Source organism: Cottoperca gobio, chromosome 3, assembly GCF_900634415.1.
Source record: "Cottoperca gobio chromosome 3, fCotGob3.1, whole genome shotgun sequence".
NCBI classification, from domain to species: Eukaryota; Metazoa; Chordata; class Actinopteri; order Perciformes; family Bovichtidae; genus Cottoperca; species Cottoperca gobio.
Genome location: NC_041357.1, coordinates 18,773,595 through 18,795,102, shown reverse-complemented (window position 1 = coordinate 18,795,102; position 21,508 = coordinate 18,773,595). Strand labels below are relative to the sequence as shown.

Genomic DNA, 21,508 nt, shown 5'->3' with positions numbered 1-21,508 from the left:
TATTTCAAATCTCAGTTATCATAATAATTAAATCATGTGGTTTTAACTCTTATCCAGAATAATTTCTAAGACCCTCTCCCATCTGACATGGGAGATGTATGCGCCGAGCTGGTGGTGAACACCTCAAAGATAAATATATTATCCATTACTAAGCCACAATAAGAAATAACATTCTTGGTCACATCTTGGTGAATAATCCAATGTTGTAAATTAGGGCCAACAGTCCTATCCAGTTTAAAATCAAGAGAATGAAATATTTCTCTTTAAATATATACACAGCGATGCTGCGAATGTGTACTCACTTATAAACATATAAAAATACTTGTCAACTAGTTGATAAGAAAATAATGTATAAAAGTAGAGTAGAAACATTTAATCAAGTACATTACTTCCATCATCTGATTTTCTTGTTGTTTATATTACAAGACGATGATATGGAAAACAAACTGCAGTACTTCATTTATATGCCCGAACAGAAGTACAGAAGTGGAAAGGGAAGGCAGAACAGCATTTTGTGTCTGTGGTGATGATAGATCCACAAGTGGCAGGTCCGGTGAGTTCATGTCCCATTGGAGAGCGACTGTTTTACGATGTGCATCTCAATGTTTCCACTTGTTTTCTGAATGACAGATCATTTGGGGGGGGGGGGGGGGGGGGGAGTTATGCAACAAAATAATTCAAGGACACCAAAGAAAAACATTGCCACTGTGTTATTGGAATGATATGACAGTTACTTGATCTATTTCGTAGACTAAATGTTTGACAGAAAAGATGCATTACATTGGAATGATCCGAACTGAACAGAGCTCTGAAAGCTTCTCGATTTGTAACAAATGGATTTGATAACATTACTTGTGAAAAGTTGAATATAGAGCATACATTGTTCAGTGTTTTGATCAGAAATCATGTTAGTTGTCAAAGATACACATTATGCTACCAATAAATTTATATACTGCTTCTTAGAAATCTTAAACAATGCATGATGGCCAATTTTGACTGAACCGCCACCTTCGAGGAAAGAAATTCAGACATATTTGCTACTTTCGGAACATTAAGGAGATGGCATAGGATAAGAATGCTTCACTCTATAAGACTTAAAAAAAAAAAAAAAAAATCAAATACAGTAGACACTCCATATTTGGCAATTGAGATGAAAGCAGAAACCACAGACAAAGAAGAATCCACTGCAGAATGCCAGAAAGTTCTATCATTGTAGCTTTAAGGGCTGTCTAGGCTTTATATTTATATACATACTTATATATTCACTTTCATATATGTAAAACCAAACTCAACCTCACACACTGTACTGTGGTGATTTAATAGATCATTAGAAGTACACTTTGAAAATCACAACAAATGTCACATATGTACAGTAGCAGATTAGCACATGGGAGTAAAGGTGGATATGGCACAACATACACAAAGCTTCATAGGATAATCTCTCTGCTCTGGTCAAACACTTGAAACTAAAGAAACTCATTAACATTCTGGATATATAGTTTTCATTCAATCTCGGTAGCAAGTACAAATGTCACTACAAGGCAAGAGAAGTCCTTCAGAGTACAAAACATTAAATTTGTCAGGCTGATTCAGAAGGCAATGTTTAGTGTTGGGACTCTCTCGTTTGAATTAGATTACGGCTGAAGGTAGAGTGGTGTTAAAATTTGGCATCGTCAGTTGTCCATAGTGATGTCCCGGGGACAGCAGTTCCTGGTCAAAGTATCTCAGAAAAGGCCGTCTGAAGTCATGCACGTGGAGAAGGCAGCGGTCAGTCATCCACTTAGGATGTGATGTCAGGCAGAGTGGGTGGGGTGGTAGAGAGTAGCTGCATGAGTTACAGTGATAAGGCTGACTCAGACGATCACACAATGGCAGCCGCTCTTGTCTTTCTCTTTTCTTGTAGGTTCTGGCGAAGGTGGACATTCCTGTTCTTGGAATTTCCTGGGAGTTGGGAGAGAGCAAAAATGATCATGACATGCTGCACTGTGTACTTTTGCAATCTCTCTCTCTTTCTCTTGTTTGAAACAGAACCTGACAGAAACAGAGTGTCGGTTATTTTCCCCGCGAGTTTTCTGTCTGAGCTTTTTCTCACCGGTTCAAAGTGGGCGAGGCGCAGGTGGATAACGCCGATGTGACATACTTCCATCGGAATTTTTGCAATATTTGAATCAGAAAGTGATGACATGTGTGGGTTTGTTTGCTCATGTTGCCAGGCGACTGACAATCAAATCTGATCAAACCCTCCACACATACACAGTATTGAGGCAGATCAGAGGAGTTTAGTTAAACTCTTAATAAATAATACCTTAAGATGTTTGTTATTAAAAACTTTAAGTTTGATTGTTGCTTATTTATCCATGATTTTTTATAATCCTTTATAGTTCATTAGTCATTTTTAGGGTGAATTCTATGTCTTTACTGAATAGTTAACCGTAGAGAAGTGACAGTGAAAGAGGGAGAAATGCAACAAAGGCCCCTGGCCAGACATGAAGCAGAAATTATTCATGGTCATTGACCAAGGCTGCACCGGCGCACTCACCTGAGTTGTGCATATTTAATGTTACATTTACAAAACCGTCACACTATACTGCATCATCAACAGTTATTACAGGAGTGCCTGCTTGTGAATCTTTTTGAGCCACCATTATACCTTTGAATAAGTGCACATTTGAGTCACTTAAAGATCCACTTGAGGACAATATGTAAACGTTACCTTTATAAATCACCTACCTGATTACTCTAACCAGCTCGTGGAAAGCCTGGTCTACGTTCATACGGATTTTGGCTGAAGCCTCCATATATGTGACCTTCAGTTGTCTGGCCAGCTGCTGGCCCTCTTCCTGGGTTACCTGAGGAAAAAAGAAGGAGGGAATAATGATGGGCTGCAACTTCAATGTAAATTTAGATCTAGCACATGTAAACGCATTTTCCAAAGCCATGCGTTTATGAAACACTGAAACATCTGTACTGGTTATCTTCTGAAAGGTAGAGATAAAGCAGTGAAATTAAATGGCAAGAAATGTCATATTAATGCATTAGATAGCATGCACTGTTTGTACATATACTTCTCTTTAATGTAACACTTGCATACAAACAGTGGCTAACTGCATCCAGACTACAATGGTATAGTTATGACCAAATCCAGAACAAATCTCAGCTCATTGATAACATTTCCTATCCAGGTGTGCATAGAAATAGAGGATTATTTTGTGATAAAACTGCTGTAGTACTAAGTGAGTGCTACATACCATACGTGCATATGACTAAATATATAGAATTCAGTTTTTAGTGCATACCACACATGTTCAGACTTTCACATCCAAGTGAAAGTGACCCTTAATAACAGTGAAAGAAGAACCTTGTTACTTTCCAATGTGTGTCCTTTTCTTAGTTAAAAATCTATTCAAACAGGAAAGTATTACATATTTACAGTGACACTCAACAACTCCACTTCTTTCACTTCAATTTCCACTTTCTCCTGAGAATTCACAATATCGTTCCCATTTTTTTTTTTTTTTTAATACCACAATCCTTTTCAGTACATAGTGTACTGTGAGACAATATTTTCCTTTAAACACCAACATGGAAGCATTGTTTTGTGTGCATGTCCCATTTTTTTTTTATTGTGTTAACTTAGAACACACTTATGAGTATTTATGGATCTGAGACACCCTCTTTTTGAAACTGCTGTGTACATAACTGGACTAATGAAAAAAAAAGTTATTAGATCCAAAACTAGACTATAGCCCATGACAGAAAAAGACTAGTTAAAAAAGATGAGAAAATAAGAAACTGACCAACTATCATTAGTTAGTTGTGAAATGGCATACAGTTGAAAAAAAACTATTGATGTTAAATATACGATTACATACACTAAAGTGTTATTATGAGAAAGTTAATACCATTATTTATCATGTTATCAAAGATGATAAACCCATTGATTGAAGCTATATGTGCCTGTAATGCTCATTTTCACCATAAGAGGGTGGTGTGGACTCACTGCATACTAACAGGCAGAAAATTCATAATTTCTTCACACTCCCTTTTTTCTCCATCCATCCTCCCCTCCTGATTCCACCATTTCTACAGCATCTCTTTTATCCTTTCACTCACATCCTGTTGTATATTGGCAGATTGCTGCAGCTGCAACGCTCGCTTCCCCTTTCTAATGTCAGCCCTCCAGACTGGTTGATATCATGTCTTCAGATGATCAAACGGGGTGCATGTTTGTCAGTCGGTGGATTCAGATCTCTTTTGGACTTACTTGTCTCTGTAGTTCCAGGTCTGCTTTGTTTCCTACGAGGATCATAGGGAATTCATCTCGGTCTTTCACTCGGAGAATTTGTCTTTGGAATTTGTAGATTTCTTCAAAGCTGTGAAAACACATCACATTGCGTTATGTGGTGTTTTCTGCACAAACAGGTTATTTAAGTTTTTACGTGTAGACGCATACATCGATTTAAAAATGCGCCCAACATTGCAATGTAGCTAAATGACCCACCCACGCACACAAAACACACCCAGAAGTTGGGGTCGCCGCCAATGTGGATCGGACGGACAGGTTGAATGTGTCAGCAAAGAGAAAAGAAAAAGTCATCCGCACTATTACAGAAACACAAAATGTCTGCGGTTCTGCTCGGTGCACTGACCTGACCGTAGTCCCACTATAGTATAAAAGACCATGTGCACTTTTTCAACCAAACAGCAAATAAAAATGTCAATCTTGGGGGGAAAAAAAGAGACAGAATGCAACCACAAACCCGGGACGGCATTCCAGCCATGGACCCGCAGACAGCTTGCTGAGCACATAGTAAATCTGGAAAGACTTGACTAATATAAATGGAGGAAGGAAAGACTGTTTACAACATAAACATTAGGAGGGGGCTGTGGGTGAGAGGGGAATGCAGCTCATTGCACTGCTGGGCAGGGGTACAAAGACAGGGAGGATGAGATCTGACAGACTGACTACAAGAAGAATATTATATAGTGTAATGTGAAATATATTTTAAAGTTAACTTCACATCACATAGCTTTAAAATCAGTGAAAACCCTTTTTTTTTTTTTTACCCGTTATCATCTAGTTTTTAAGATTTTCATGTAATCAAATCATTTTGGATGCAATTGATGTTCTGCATTTCTTCTGCAAAAGCCAGTTAATGCGTTTACATTTAGTGGTTTTCTATAGTTTTTGTTGGGATTATTATTGAGTCCGTTATTGCTTGCAGGTAATCCAGCGCAATTTGTTCTCTACATTTTATTTTTGATGACTCTTCGCTCTTTTTACTTCATTGAAACAACCTGAGTTTGCTCGGTTGTGCAATTAACAGGTAGAAGAGTTGCTTATTTTTCACCTCGAGGGGTGTTTGCAATAGTATTAAATCGCACCTGGAATAACACAATTACTACAGGTGTCACCATATCAACAAGGACTGAAATCTTAAGAATGACAATGTTATCCCTTAAAATGTTATCTTTAAATCTGGAAGTATCATTTTATTCCACATCGTTTGACAGAATCATATACCGGTACTGTATATTCTGTATTGGCTTGCTCCGTCTCTTTACGTACGCAAGTGAAACACTGAGTGAAATACTTTCACCCAAAACTGTTTTATACAGTGTGTGTGATTACCCCCTTACATCAAGTGGAAATATTCTATTCAACTTAACATTTGGTGTTTTTGGGAACTTTGAGATCTCCACTTAAGTTTAGAATAAAGTTTGAACAATGTTAAGCTGCACAGCATGACTTTCACTCCCCAGTGGGTTGGTGGAGTTTAAGGTGTTAAAAGACCGTTAATGCCTATACATACTGAAATGAAAAAGTCCATGTCATGAAGGGTTCAAAAGTTATAAGTCTTAAATTTAACAAGCACCAAAAAGATGTCCCTATACTAGCCCACATACTATTGTCCAAGTAGCTCATGGGCTTTACATGGGAAGCTAAGTTACACGAATAAGTGAATTCAAGAGAACAAGATGAGAGAGGAATGCTTAGAACAAAAGAAAATGACAACTACCAAGGGGGTCCGGAAGTACAAGCGGCAACAAGTGAGAGTATCGGTGCAAGATTTATGGTTTTAGTCGAGTGAGAGGCGAAGGAGGTGCAATTGTGAAACAGTAAACAAAGATGTGCAAACAGAAAGAAAGAGAGAAAGACTTATCACTGAGCTTGTAGCTGTGAGTTTGCACATGACGAGATCTGTCACTCACCTTCCTCTGTCAGTGACTGAGAAGACGAGCAGGAAGCCCTCCCCTGTCCTCATGTATTGTTCTCTCATGGCTCCAAACTCTTCCTGTCCAGCTGTGTCAAGGACTAGAGAGAGAGAGTGCACACACACACACACACACACACACACACACACACACACACACACACACACACACACACACACACACACACACACACACACACACACACACACACACACACACACAAATCACTTTGCAGCAAAATAGACTTTTACAATAAATTCCTCTAGTGCAATATAAACATACAAATAACCTACGTCTGTAGGCTTTGTGCGTGTATTTGCTCTGTTGGTGTTTGTTCAGCAAAGTGCACTTACTGTCGAGCCTGGCCGCTCTTTCGTCAATCACACACTGCTTGGTATAAGAGTCTTCAATTGTGGGGTCATAGTCGGTGACAAAGTACGACTGCAGGAAAGCAAGAAGAGAACAAAAGAGAGAAGAAACTGTGAACATGTGGGGTCTAGAAATTAAGTCTGGTTGAGACACAAGCTGTGTCCCAATTAACTGTACATACAGTTTTCACTATATGCTGATATTTTCAGGGAGTGTACAAGAAAACAACATACTTTACTCGTTCAATGATAACAGTAAATTAAGCAATAATATGTGTGACGCTCCAAAAGCAATCACACTGTGACTTTAGAGTAACACTGCCAATTATACTTTAAGTAATTGTTTCTTTTTTTTTTCCCTTCCTGGTGTTTCACCACCATCCGCAATTACTTTTTTGCAGATCTAAGCAGTTCTTCCGTTTCCTTTGTGCATTGCATGGCAGGAGAATAGTGTCCACTGCTTGCTGACCGTCATGTGTCCATTTTTATTTTGTCACCAGCGTCAACACCTCCTATTCTAGTTCTATGGTCAACAAACTACTGAAATCCTGCTTAGAATGAGAGGAACCATGGATTTAGGACACGCAGTGACTCAAATGAGCTGGCTTAACAATGAATGGATATGGGAACAAACAGCCACTCTGTCCTTGTGTTTTTGGTTACAACAGCACAGGCAGCCGTAATGACCTCTACCTTTACAACCACACTGCAGACGGGAGGTAAACACACTGTCTGCAGACGGTTGCACAGAAAGATGTCATGTAAATATTCCCTCACACAACAACCACTGCTTAGGTTGAGACAGCGGGCTGGTTTTCATGCGGACGTCTCCTCAGTTGCAACAGTCACACCACTCGGTCCTGAAGGCTTTGATTCTTTCGTTCTGGGGCCAATATCTGGTCTCCTAGTAACCTAAACTGGAAGGGTGGGGCCAGGGGGGCAGGGAGCCGGGAGGGGGAGGAGTCATGCATTTTTTACATTTTTCCCATGTTTTGTAGTTCTCGCTCTCCTCAGGGACTAGTTAAGTGGTGACAGCTGAGGGGAGTGCTCGGGGAATGTCAAACCAACACCCTTAAAAACAGGGAGCGATCACGAGAACAAAAATATACAGACAAGATTCCCTGACCTTCCAACAACAAGCCAAATTAAACTTTTACATTTACGGTCACATTGTTTATGTGTGAAATTGTGTGTCGTTTCACACAGGTGGTATACTGCCTATTGGCTCTTATTGGGCAGCCAGAGACACAAGAGAGACATTCACACCTCGTCTGCTTCTTCAGGTGAAAAAAAGCAGGTTAATAACTTCCTTAACTATTATTAGCACCTGACTAATACATCTGCATAACCAATATTATCAACTGATCTTAGCTTATTACAGAGACATCACAAAGGCCATTTTTGTTTGTGGCATTTTTTCCTTTATTTGGCAGAGCAAAGTGTAGAAATGGGGGGAGAGAGACATGCAACAAAACATCCCAAGGCCAGAATCAAAGCAGGGAAGTTGCGGTTATGTGGCATTGGCTGTAGCCACTATGTCCTTATATGTAAGCTAATAAATAACAAGTCATTGTAGTTCAGAAATGCCCTAGACATGTTTGAGGTCATTTAGAAACTGCGTCTATGCGTCTAACTATCAATTAATATACCGATCTTTTTCTCGATAGTTGTTGTTTCGTCAGAAAATAAATGGCTTTATTTAACCAACAGTCCAAAATCTGAAACTATTTACTATCATATATGGCAAATAAAAGCATAAAATCCTCACATTTGAAAAGGTGGAGTAACTACAACGATTAAACATGATCAAAAAAGGTAGCTAATTGGCTAATCAACTAATTGTTGCAACATTATCTCACCATTACAAACTGTCTTCCAGAGGGCGCCGACTAAGAAATCCCGCTCAATACAAACTATATCTTGGTCCAAAGAGCCAAATTTATGAGATTTATGATCTCTCCCCTTCCCTCTCCTGTCACTCTGCAGCATGCAAATATACTGGCCTATGTCCCATCCACTCACTGTTCAATAATTCATCAGTAATACTGTGTATCCTCGAACATGCTTCACTGCACTGCACTGCCAGTGTTCCTTCAGACGACCAGACGGAGACGGAAAGAAAAAGAAATCTGCTTGTGTTTCTTGTTCCTCCCACCACCACCACCACCACTCTCTCCCAGCCGTTGCTTCGGCACGTGACCTCGGCTTCCCGTCAACCTCTTATTCCTATTCTGTCAACCTCGGCCAGCCGCATTGAGCGCCGCACTCCCCTCGCTATGCCTCCCCTCCCTACACACGCATGGGTAGTGTAGCTGCCTTGCACTCTGTTCTGGCTGAGCTGATACTCTCAGAGCCGTTTCCCCGTGATAGATGAGGCTGTTTTGCAGTGCCAGCAGCACCGGAGCCAGCACTAACAGGACTGTAGCTCTGCCTGGCTGGGTGATGGGCTAGGTGAGGGAATGCAACATGACTCAGGAGGACTACCGATAACTATGTGACATAAGCCAGCCTGAGTCATGTCCGGTAATACGAGCTATAAATCTTGATATTAGCCGATGACTTCATCAGATGTAACACTCTCCTCAAACAGAGTGAATCAGGCCGCATGAGTCGAGTAGAGCTGCCCAGACTTTGGGGAGCAAGAGCACCCACAAGTTACTAATACATCCACCACCTGCAACTAGGACTATTACGCTTTTTGACCTATGAACAAGTAGCAAAACGTTTAGCAAAAGTTTAGATTGCTTTGTTAGGTATCTTTTATGAAAACATTTTTTACATATTCTTTGCCCATTTTATACAATTTGATTGTGGCAAAGGTCTTGTACAGCAGCTTTTGGTAAGACAACATTATGCACTGCTGTTTACTTGTACCAAAAATGGGTTCAGGTTTATGCTCTTACTAAAAAAAAGGTACAAAACCAAAAAGGTGTGTCAAGTTTACAATTAAAAAAACTGAAAACCCTCACATTTGAGAAGCTGAAGCCGGAGAGGTTAGATAGTTTTGCTGGAAAAATTATTTAAAACAATTCATTAAAAAATGTTGTCAATCGACAAAGAATCACTCATAATTGTTACCATTTTGCGGATGCCTCGATTCCTTATATCGTAATAACGTACTGCAAGTAAGGAAAAATCTTAGATGATATCCAACAAATTTCCAAGATGAGAAGTGACGCCAGTGTCTGTCTAGTTCCTACTATCACAGATGCAAAAAAAACAACAACTAAGAAACAACTCAAGCTGAACATGACCAACATTGTGAGTCTGTGCATTTGTGAGCTGTAAAACCAGGATTATTCTAATTGAATTACTTTGTGCATAAGCACACGGTGCAAAGAAGCATAATTGATCAATTGAAAAAGAACAAAATAAAAACAGAGAGATAAAATCCAAAAGCCTGCAGAACCAAGCTGAAGTACACTTTAGATGTTGGTTGCAAGGTGGGGTCAGGCCACACTCAGCCCCGGTCAGCTCACCAGGAAGGAAACTCCACCTCTACAGCAGGCAGCTGGACCGGCCGAGCAGTCGGGCGGCGGTGATGTCACAGACGACATGTTCCCGTTCCCGTACCCCGCCTACCTACCAACCTCCCAAAGTCCAAACCTGTCACTCAGTGCCCCCCCCCCCAGCATTCCATACATCCCAGCCCTCCACCCACACACAGCACATGTACGCACACACCAGGAACATGAATACCGGGTCTGTGGACGAGTCTCAGCTGCAGCGTTTTGTTCTATCTGGATTCTGTGTGAAACACAGGAGAATGACCAAACAATGAAGAAAGTGTCAAGAAGCTGAGGCTGTAACTAATGATTATTTTCATTATCGATTACTGTCTTAATTATTATTTTTGGATTAATCATTTAATCATATTGTCTATAAAATTACTTTCCAAGTCCAAGTTGATGTCTTCATACTCCGAACAACAGTCCATTACCCAAAGAAATCCAATTGACAACGATGTAATGCATAGGAGAGCAGCAAATCCTCTCATTCGATAAGCTGGAACCAGAAAATATTTAAAATAAATTAAGCCACGCCACCATGAATTATGCATTTTAAGAAGACTAGATTTGGACACATCTTTGCAGAATAAAACACAAAGATAGCATCAGTGCTTGTTTGTCTTCTAATCCGCCCCACTATTCAATATTCAACATTAAATGCCTTATGTGGTCCAGCTTATAGTGTTTCTTGATTTGAATATACATATATATTTATTTCAAGCACCTGCTCAGGATTCTTTTTAGCCTCTACCGTCGAGACATAAAGCAATAAATCCTGTCTGACTGCTGGTTACCAACCCTCAAGGAACGCAAGAACGGGTGATATGTGTAGGCGTGTAATCAACATCATGCTTGCACTGTGCACCCACTTCCTCTCCACACAAACAGCTTTACTAACACTAAATATAGATCCGTTTCCATCTCTGTCTGTTATCCTCCTTGTTTGGTTATAGCCGCATCTTTGACTGTTAACCACTATAGCATCATTAACTACGCAGAGCAAAGAAACAACAAGTTCAGCACCAACACAGAAAGAAACTGAGATTTCCACTACATGCAATAACTTGGGCGATTAATTTAAAATAAAAACATACCGCACCATATACAGATGAGGGGAAATGGTGTGCCTGCTTACTTCGTTGGGAACGCTGAGTTTAAACAAATAGTCATTAACACCATTAGGAGTTAATTACCTTCCGCATATGTCTGATGCCCTATGAGAATTCACAGACCTTGACTGGAAAATCATTAGCCGTAGTTATTCTTTCATTAAAAAAAAATGTAGATTGAATGCCATGAAATTGTGTTATTCTAGGAAAAGTTCTGTCAGCACATGCAGATTTATAATATTCCCCAACCTCCTCATTCGCCGCACAGACCCACCACAGCCTACAATACCCGCTTTTCTTCTTCTTTTTCCAAAAAGCCCATAGATACTATTTTGTGCACATTGTGGACAAACAAAAAGTAACAGAGATGCAAGAACAGCTCTGGATGGAGGATTGGGTGTGAAAATGAGCCGAGCGTAGTTTCATGCATTTGTGCAAAAATGAACTGAAGATGGGCAACAACACTCTCGAGACTTGTGCTATTGTTTTTCCGAGTACAATCGGTAGTCTTTGTTCACGAAAGACTGAAGAGAATCATTGCGTTTATCGCCGCAATAATATCCATCAGTGAAACTGCTTTTTAAAATCGGGTCATAGCAGACAGTTGTGGGACTCAGTTGTCTGAGATTATCATTTACTTTCAGGATATACCTCTACAAGTGTACAGGAGAAGATGAGATTCTCTTACAGTGAGTGTTCAGCTTAAGCTTCTCCAAACGGGCCCTGGCGCTTAGTTCTGCTGACGGAGCAGTACAAACTGCTGCACGGACTGAGACATCAGCACCAAGAAGCTGGTTAGGAGTGGCCACTACATGAGGTGACGGTAGAGAGGAGAGAGATTGCCCTGCAGCTGACAGGTGAAACATGTTCAGCGGGCCACAGCCAAGTGCAGCAATTTCAATTAAGGACACAAACGACATCTCACCCTCAGCTCGACAGAATGTGACGGATTGTCATGATCCATTAATAACGACACGTCATGACATGACAACTCATATATCGTGCAGGCTTATAAATACATCAAGAATGTATAATGGTATAAATATATTAAAGCCTGTCTTTCTTTTCAAGGATTTCCTTTGAAGGTTAACTGATATTCTTATAATTGACTAGCTATATTTTTACTAGATACATTTTTTTTTTGTAACATTTAAGGATAAATCTCAATCCACTTAAATCTACTGTAATCTGTGTCTAGGTCAAGCTTCTCTTGATTACCTGAGCACCACACACACACACACACCAAAGCAGAGTATCATTGAGCTAAGAAAAGAGAGATTTGACTGGGGGCATCTGTATATCACTTCCTGTCCCCGAACAAGCGCAGGTTTAACCTTTGCTCAACCTCTTGGGTTGGACTCTGAGCAGCTGCCGATAATCAAATAGCCACCATGAGGGTTTGATGTTAAACAGATGGAAGTGAGGACCAATTCCTTTGCATTTTTACACTGCATGTCCTCCTCCATCATCACCTTTCTTCCAATGCTTCACAGGCTTTCACACGAGTGGCACAGGAATGTGTGTGAGGAGCATTGTTTTCTTGAGTACTTAAAGAGTGCTTGAAGTGAGAAATAGACAGAATGACAGGTTTGAGGGGGAGGGAGACTGTAGGCAACATGGAGAGGGAGAGCTAGAGAAAAAAGGAGGTGGAGGGAAAGGCTTTAACTTCCTGTGGAAACACCCACTTTTCCCATGAGCTCATACAAACCAGAAAAGGTCACCGATTCAATACCTAATACACATGGAGAGAAAGAGAGCACACAATGTGTCCACTGCCTTGAAGAGTCACCGGGGAGCATTCTGTTAACGCTGGGAAAGCTTCGTACACATTGCTGCAGAGAATTACTTAAAAAGTAACCCAAAAAAAGGATTTGATTGACACGAGTTATTTCCAAAACTCTACTGTAAACCTGAATGATTATACGAGTATATGAGTTAAGCGAATGCAGTCTGGGTTTTAGCACTGAACCTTGGCTTGATGCCGAATTAAATGAACTCGTGCACATCACTCCTACAAGCTCTCCTCCTCCTAATGCGCAACAGATCAATAGCTTGTCCCTTAAATCATTGCCTTGTCCTTAAACACCGGCCGACCAGTAAAACTCTGCCCCACCAGACAAACCCTTGGCATAACTCTCAAATCCATCCAGTACTATGACCTCACTGGAAATGCAGATCCTGCAAGTTTAAAGTTAACGGGTAATTCAATTTTTATTAGGCAACCGAAATGATGGCCAAAACTGCACACATAGGGTCCAAGTGGTTAAGAAAATGGAATAATCCTTTCAAAAAGGATTTAATGTAGATTCTTGTTGATCAGAGAAGGCACATTCTGTTATCTTTGGACTTTTGGGAAATTGAAGGAACAAACTCATCCATCAATGTCTTTGCAGGTGCTGGCTAACAATAAGCTGTATAATCCAAAAACAGTTATTTAATTCTTGACTAATTTAAGACTTGACATGGTTTCAACCACAAATGATCTTACGCAGCTTTTTCCTTTTTGGATATTAATGTTTCTACGGTCCTGGACTCCTGTTGGTGCATTTTCATTCAAGTCGCCATTAATAAAAACACAAATAAAATGGTACTTGGCTCTGCTGGACATACTGGTGTTTCACAATAAAAACAAGTTACATCCAGAATGAATGGTTCAGCTAGCACTTAAGGCTGCAGAGTTGGGCTAGCACTCATGCAGAGAATAAAGCGGAGGATAAATGTCCCACCAGTCAACCCCCTGCTCTCCTCTAACCTCTCTGGCATTAAGACTTCAATCGCCCTGCTAAATATCAATGTGTGCTGGACACTGAACACTTTTGAACCTTCTCAAAAGGCGCAGAATCAAAGCGGTGCCATTTAAAAAAGGCCTTTTTCCAGCCGATCACAGGGCTCAAAGCCGCCTGTTTGCTCTGTAGTGGTCGCACTACAGACCATTTCTTTATCTCCGTTTCATAAGTTCACTTTGTTGAACTATAAGAGAGGAGCCCTGTGTAAATACTTTAGATGCCCACAAACTGATTAAGCAGAACAACACAAAAGACGGAGAACTGTGTGAACCGGCCTTATTGTTCTAGCTGATCACGTGACATCACTAATGTTCCCCTTCCCTCCCTTAAGCCTACCCTAAGCCGGTTTGTCTGCGGCCCTTCCCTGTTTTGCTGGGAGGGACTGAAAATAAAGACATATTTTGATAATCTCTAAAAAGACATGGTGATTTCCCTCCCCCCCTGATTACTGTGAATCCTCATCAATGCCTGCTTTTGTGGAAGCGGGAAAATCTTGGCCCCATGTGACGCTTCAAGACCACCACAAATTAAGTGGAATAGATGTTGAGGATAAACGAAGCAAAGAGCAATACCTGCAGCTACTAAAATCGACCCAGAAAGCTCGTCGTCTTCCTGACTTTTAAAACATGAAAGTATTTCACGATATACTGAGACTCTCAAGCCTTGTTGTGACCCATTGTCTCAAGACAGCATAGTGTTTCCTTCTAGGCTTTATTCTTCTTCCTCTGCTTGTTTTGGTGCAGAAGTAGTCCTGCACGTGCTCATATCAACAAAGCTTTACTGTGATGGCTCAGTGAGAGGACACCAGCTACTGCAGTGGCTGTGTGGACAGAGAAACTACTGTGTGACTTTAAAAAGCCCATACAAAGTCACTTAACGGAGTGTGGCTCACAGTCTATGGTTTTCAAGGAAACCGTATGACCGACCGGAAAAATGGGATTCAGATCAGCGCTGAAAAGGAAAAAACACTCACAAGAGTTGGTGTACCAATTCAGATTATAGAATATGTATAATCCTTATCAAAAACGAATAATTGACATATTACACCAAACAACTCTTTTTTTTTTTACATATACCTACATTGTCATTATCAATTTTCTCTTAAACACCTCTAAAAAGATTGAAGACCTGCAGAAATGTGTTCATTTTCTCCCCCATCTCCCCTCTCTGCTCTGGTACAACTGCCGAGTGTGTATTTCTGCACCAGTGTACTCAACTGCAGACTATAATTCTTAGCATGGGGCGATACGTCAAAGGAAATGGGGCCACTCACTTGCATCATGTCAGATACACAGCTGCATTACTGTTGTGTGCTTTTAAGCCAGCAGTCCTACAACACAGGCAGCGGAAATGTTATTAGTGAAGCCGGCAACTCCTCATAAATAACACCTAATGGACACATCTTCTCTCTTTGATGGTTCATCCCTGCCTGGCCAGTCCCCATCATCCAAAGTAATTCAATTTGGGTATAGAAAATGATCATAATCAACAATTGTGTACGTCACAATTACAAAGCCCTACACCGAGACCAAAGCTGTATTCACGTGTTTCTCGGATAGTCTTATTTCCTGAGTTGGTAAATTGTTCTTCTGACTTCGGTGTGTTCATTAGCTGGAAACAACATGGACGGTACAAAGAAGATGTGTTGTATGCCTTTTTTTAAAATCGCTCAGTGTTTAAAGTATCTGCGCGACAACGAAGAGCAAAGGAAACGGATCAAGTGAGCTATTAAATGTGCATCATGAAAATCTGGCGAGAAGTTTCTTTTTGTAACCCTGTTGACAGACAAACTCGGTTGAAAATGTAACCTCCTTGGCAGGATGGGTCACTAAACAGTTTAAAATGATGTGAATGGTATACTATGTCCTTCAAAAGGTCATCAGATCTCAACCCATTGGAAGTGAAGCTGCTCGTGGCTTGTGGTGGACTAACACCTGAATAGTAGAGTGTAACTTTGAAAACGGCCGGCTTGTCAACAAGGTTTATGTCTTTTGTTTGCGCAGGGCATGAGCTCTACATGTTTTAACTAGCATCTAGAGAGGCCAGGCTGTGAGTGGACAATGTTTTGGTTCGACATACCAAACAAACGTTTTAGGCAGCTGTTGACTTGGTTTGCATTGGCGTGTGCCAATTTAAAAGTCTGCATCGGGCTTGACGATACCAACTGGTGCTAAAAACACGGTTACATTTGCTGCATGTGTTAGATCAATAGAACAGTCACACAACAGCTGTGTCACTGACTCAACCAAACTCAGATATTCCTAAATGTATCCATCCACACATGTACCTGATGCCTACTGAACAGCCTTTCAGATTACGATCTGGTGTCTCATCAGTGGAAGAGAGTCACACTTGGCCATTGTCGTCAGCACATTTGGACGGCGAGTCGTGCTGTACCGTCACCTGTTGAGGGGTTGTCTCATTCCATGCCTCACCTCCTACTGATGGACAGCAGGTGCCCCGCAGGCCTCTGGACGGTGTCTGCATGAGACGTGCCAAATGTCCACCAGCTGTCTGGCAGGCAGCTCAGGGCCCGGCATCAGCGACAAGCACAGACGTATAAAAAGAGCCATTCATAGTGTTGTATCAACTAAGCTGCATGCAAAATCTCTCCTCTACATGTGGCACACTACAGAAGGCAGAACTACTTTAAATAACAGTGTGGACAATGTTCAAAAAGGGACACACACTAAAGACAAAAACACTATATATAAAATCAACACGTATTACTAGTATGCTGGTTAAATATAGGCTTGTCACATGAAAAGGTGGACATACATTTGGAATGCTTAATATTAGAAGGTGGTGGGTATGGGTTGCTAAAATAAGCAGCATGTCAGTTTCCCATAGCCAGAGTTGTTGTTATATGACTGAGATGCGAGACCCGATACTGTGGCCAGTTATTCTGAAACAGACAGATGTGCGAGTACAGAACAATAGCCAAAAAACAACACAGAGGAACCCGCTGCCCTCTCTGTCTGTCTGATTATCTGAGGGGCAGTGACCGGAAAAACAACGGGATGTGTTGCAGGTGAATATAGGATCTTTTTTTAATTTAACCCATTAGGAGGGAAATGTTACACGTTCAAAAATATGCACAAAACATTTGTTGTATGGCACATAGTTCTATCATTAAAAATGTCGTTTTGTATGGTAAATAGCAAGAAATTGAACCTTAAGAACACAATTTAGTTGCAAGTCATATTTAGCATATACTGGCTTTATACATTTCTGTGATTTTGCATATATAATTGAAATGCAGCATGTGAAAATCTGTTTCTAGAAAACAGCAACAAAATAGGTTTTATTTGTTCAAATAAATTGTAAAGAAGCAGAATGCTTATCCTATCAATCAAGTTTGGCTCTATTGAAACATAATACAGTCATATTTTTCTTCTCTGACAGTATTTTCTGGAAAAGGCCAATTAAAGTTAATTGGGGGGTGGACATGACCGCATGTCATTCAGGCCCAACTTTTAACCTTAAAAAATTCCTGTGATTCTCACTGATGATGTCAGCTACAGCGTTTTAAGCAAATAAAAGGCTGGGTGAAATATGAACATATTAAGAGTTTTGTACTGATACCAGAACAATACTTTTACAATATATTACTTTATTAATAATAATAAGAATAAGAATAATAATTTTTTTTATTTATAAGCACACTTTATTTGAATAAACAAAACTCAAAGTGCTACAGAGTAAACATTATGAAGCAGAATATACATTTAAGGAATATATTGGGTTTTTTCATGTATAAGTTTATTTTAAAAAAAAAAGACAGTTTTCAAATGTAATCTAAAGAGAACTTAGCCTGAGTAAAATACAGTTTGACATTGACAACGTTTTCATTAAATTCTGGAACCATCTGATGTTGTTCTAAGTAACTTCTACAGGCCGTTATATTAGTCATTATTTTTTATATAGTCATTGCCTACTTCCTGTTTTTCATCTAATAACGGATATAGTAAGTAAGGTTGAGACCTACATTTCTTGAAATTCAATTTAATAGGCTGCATAAGTGAATCTTGTGCAAAAAAACAGCACAGTTTATACATACTTATCATCTGGCAAGTTGAAAGGTTGGCATATTAGCCAACTGTACCATCAGCACACACACACACACACACACACACACAGATTTTCTTTTCAGTCTATGATTCTAAACGATAAAACTCTCTGCTCTTTTGATAGTTTCTTACTTACTGACTTGTGCATACACGCTACAGTATTCATTAGTATTTCCTTTCGGCTGCTGCAGAGAGACAGAGAGAGACACACAGAGGGAGAGAGATGGGAGTGGCTGAAATTACCATCTGATCTCAGATCTGTAATGTGGTAAGTGACATTCTGGATCACACCTTCGCCTCCAGCTAACAACTTGCTTTCAACAGCAGAGAAGATGCTTCAGAGAAGGTGGGAAATGCATTAGAGAGCTTCGAGTTGCAGACACTATACAGCTTACAATTATTTTTCTATCAAATCCCCTTGTGTGTTTTTTTTTCTGATCTAAGAGAGTCCCTCTTACTGTTGCATTCAAGGCTGCATATGAGTCAGGGTGTGAGAGGATGAGCTGGATGACTAAATTCTAATAAATCGCTGGCATTTCTCTTGACTTGAGGAGGGCCTCATATGTTCGGCCCTGCCAGATATTGGAATGTGGTAAAGCTCCACGTCAGGGATAAAGTTCTTCTTTTACTGAACAAGGAAATGATTGTGTTAACGGTATTGTTTTTAGATGACATCACAAGTGATAAGATTTATTTTGGAAAAGCAAAACAGAGAACTAATTTATAAAAAGAAAATCACATACTGTATGACAACCGATTCACAGAAGACGAATGCAGAATGAAGAAGCACACAGATATGGATGATGTCTATTGTTTTTTCAGGTGAAAGTATTGGTATACGTGTGTGTGTGTGTGTGTGTGTGTGTGTGTGTGTGTGTGTGTGTGTGTGTGTGTGTGTGTGTGTGTGTGTGTGTGTGACTGGTTCAATCAATCAACCACAAAAACATACAACAATCATTTGCCTCATGTTGTATTAACGTAAATGTAGCTATTGCTGATTGAGAGTGGTCTCCCTCCCTGGATAGGCATTAGTTTCTCATTAGCTCAGAGCGAAGGGGATGACCTGCTAGTCTCCTGAGCTTTCCCAGATGGTTGGGAGTGTCTTTACAGATCCCAAACTTGCTTTCGCATGAACATTCCTATGGTGTGCTGCATGGCCTTTTGCCAGATTCAAGTCAATGACCTCAGCAATGCTCATTTTATTTATCCATGTATTCAAACAGGCCTAAAAACATAAAGCTTCACCAGTGTCCCATGGTGTTGCAAATGTTCATCACATCCCAGAATACAAAAGTGTTGAATGGCACAAACAATATATTGATTAGACATACAATGATATCTAATTAGTAATTAGCACTACTAGGGGAAAGGCCATGGTCATTATAATCATTATCTCCTGGGAAGCATTATGTACATGTTACACATGCCTGCCCCGTTACATTATAAGAGATCTTTTGTAACAGGCAGGCCTCTTTGGCTGATGGTGGCAGAAAGAGAAAAAGCTTACAGAGTCTCTAAATGGAGATGGTTCATCCTCTGGGTAGCAAGAATGTGCTCAGTACATTTCAGCGCAATCTGCATGTTACGTTTAGATATTGCTTATGCAAAAGTAAGACTTTTGGGGTGATGGTGGTCTGATAATCATCAAAAACATTAGGGCTCACCCTCTAGGAACACATTTTAAGGGAATGTGTATTTTGCCGTGACGTAGGTGTTGGACCGCCAATAATGCCCCAGCCACCATCAGTAGAATTGTTTTAAAATCAGATTTCAATCAGGGAATCGAACACACACACACACACACACACACACACACACACACACACACACACACACACATCTTGTGAAGAAATATGAATGCTCAATAATACACTACAACCTCTGTTGCTTGAGTTCTACACAGGCACAAGGTCTGCTGAATTCATAGCTGATCGGTCACACAAAACCCATTTTTAGAAATATACTTATGATCTATATCTGGCTAGAGTTTGATTTTCGGTCCGACAAATAAAGACATATAATTAAGTGTGTACGTACACTTGCATGGTGACATCTGAAAAGGAGAAAGATGCACAGAAGAAGAAGGAGAGCTACAGCACAAAATAAAAAAATGGACAGTTCAGAAAGTGGACCTGAACGGTTCTCTTTAAATGTTTTCTCATCACAGCAGAGTCGCAGGATAAACTTTTAATGGGTCAATGCTGTTATCCGACCTTGCTCATGCACATCTGAAAGTGCAATAGGGTGTATATTAGGTTACTCTCTAAATTATTAAACAATTATACAACCCTTCTGCTAGCCATCTCTTAAACATAAATTCAGCTCTTCTCAATCTGTAAACAGCTTAAGTTGTTACATTACCGTTTCAAAAGAGAGACCAAAGAAGGAAAACCTATAAAATGACTGACCCAACGCAGGCTTCAAGAGTCAAATGAGGGTAAAGGGTGTTGGTGGGAAAGGGGAACTAAGGCACTATTGTTTAAAATATCATTGTTAAGTTTTTACTCCAACACACTAACATGAAACCAGCTTCTATACTGAAATACACCTTAAAAAGATAAATCAGAATGTCAACTACCTATTATCAAAGTACTTTTGCTTTTCAGCTTTACACACCGCATGCTGTTCAGAGAAGCATGCAGAACACAAGTCGTTTTCGTGCATGCTGGTATTGTCGACCGGATGGATGATTCACAAGCAAAGTGACTGTGAAACCATTCACAAAAACAGTAGGTCTACAGGAATTGTTTGCTATATACATTTTGTCCGATAGTCACTGAACGCGATGTGAAGAGGCCTGCTTCCCCCCCTCCCCCCTCTCGGTGACATGGTGCTGAAAGGTTTTTCCTCCTGTAATATTGATATTTGGTGTTTATATATTTACATGGATTCTTTTTTTTTTTTTTTTTAACCTTCTGGTAAGAATTTCTCTTGTCAAAACCAATGAAGAGCTTATTTGCTCTCATTGTGGTTCTGCTCTGTGAGAAATCAACAGGTGACTTTCCTACAGAGCTAAACAAACACAGAACTCTCATCACCTGCCCTAACAGGCACAGGCACACACACACACACACACACACACACACACACTCACACAGCTGCAAACCCTACGGTAAAACAGAGCTTACTGTCATATGGTTCACTCTTCCATTACAAAGAAAAGATATTAACTCCCTTAAAGGAGATGGAGCAACGGCAGTCAGAATATAAATGGAACTGTTTGCACTCAGCGGTATGGCATGTGACATATCACTGAGCTAGGCAGAAAGCTACAAAACTGCCTGTATCCAAAAATGGGCTGAGAGTATGCCGTGTGTGGTGTTACATATAACTAAGCTTCTAAAATTACAATGACGCGAACAACAGCACCGCTGCAAACACTTTGAACACTTTGTCTAACCACCTGTGGCTGTTTCTGAGAAATGCATTCAAAGCTGCAGTCACCACACT

At 40.2% G+C, this 21,508-nt stretch overlaps 1 protein-coding gene across 2 annotated transcripts in view; it reads right to left on the bottom strand.

The window, feature by feature from the left end:
• Positions 1–358: 358 nt before the first annotated feature.
• Positions 359–21,508, bottom strand: part of rras2 (RAS related 2) — a 25,150-nt gene continuing 4,000 nt past the window's right edge. The window contains exons 1-6 of one of the 2 annotated variants that reach the window (XM_029458176.1): positions 16,276–16,395; positions 6,570–6,657; positions 6,214–6,316; positions 4,265–4,373; positions 2,731–2,849; positions 359–1,941 (exon numbers count right to left, since the gene is read on the bottom strand). In XM_029458176.1, coding sequence (XP_029314036.1) covers positions 1,854–1,941; positions 2,731–2,849; positions 4,265–4,373; positions 6,214–6,281 — 384 coding nt within the window. In that variant the 5' untranslated portion in view covers positions 6,282–6,316; positions 6,570–6,657; positions 16,276–16,395 and the 3' untranslated portion in view covers positions 359–1,853. Of the gene's footprint in view, positions 1,942–2,730; positions 2,850–4,264; positions 4,374–6,213; positions 6,317–6,569; positions 6,658–16,275; positions 16,396–21,508 lie in introns of those variants that run through there. The other variant, XM_029458167.1, reaches the window with a different exon arrangement.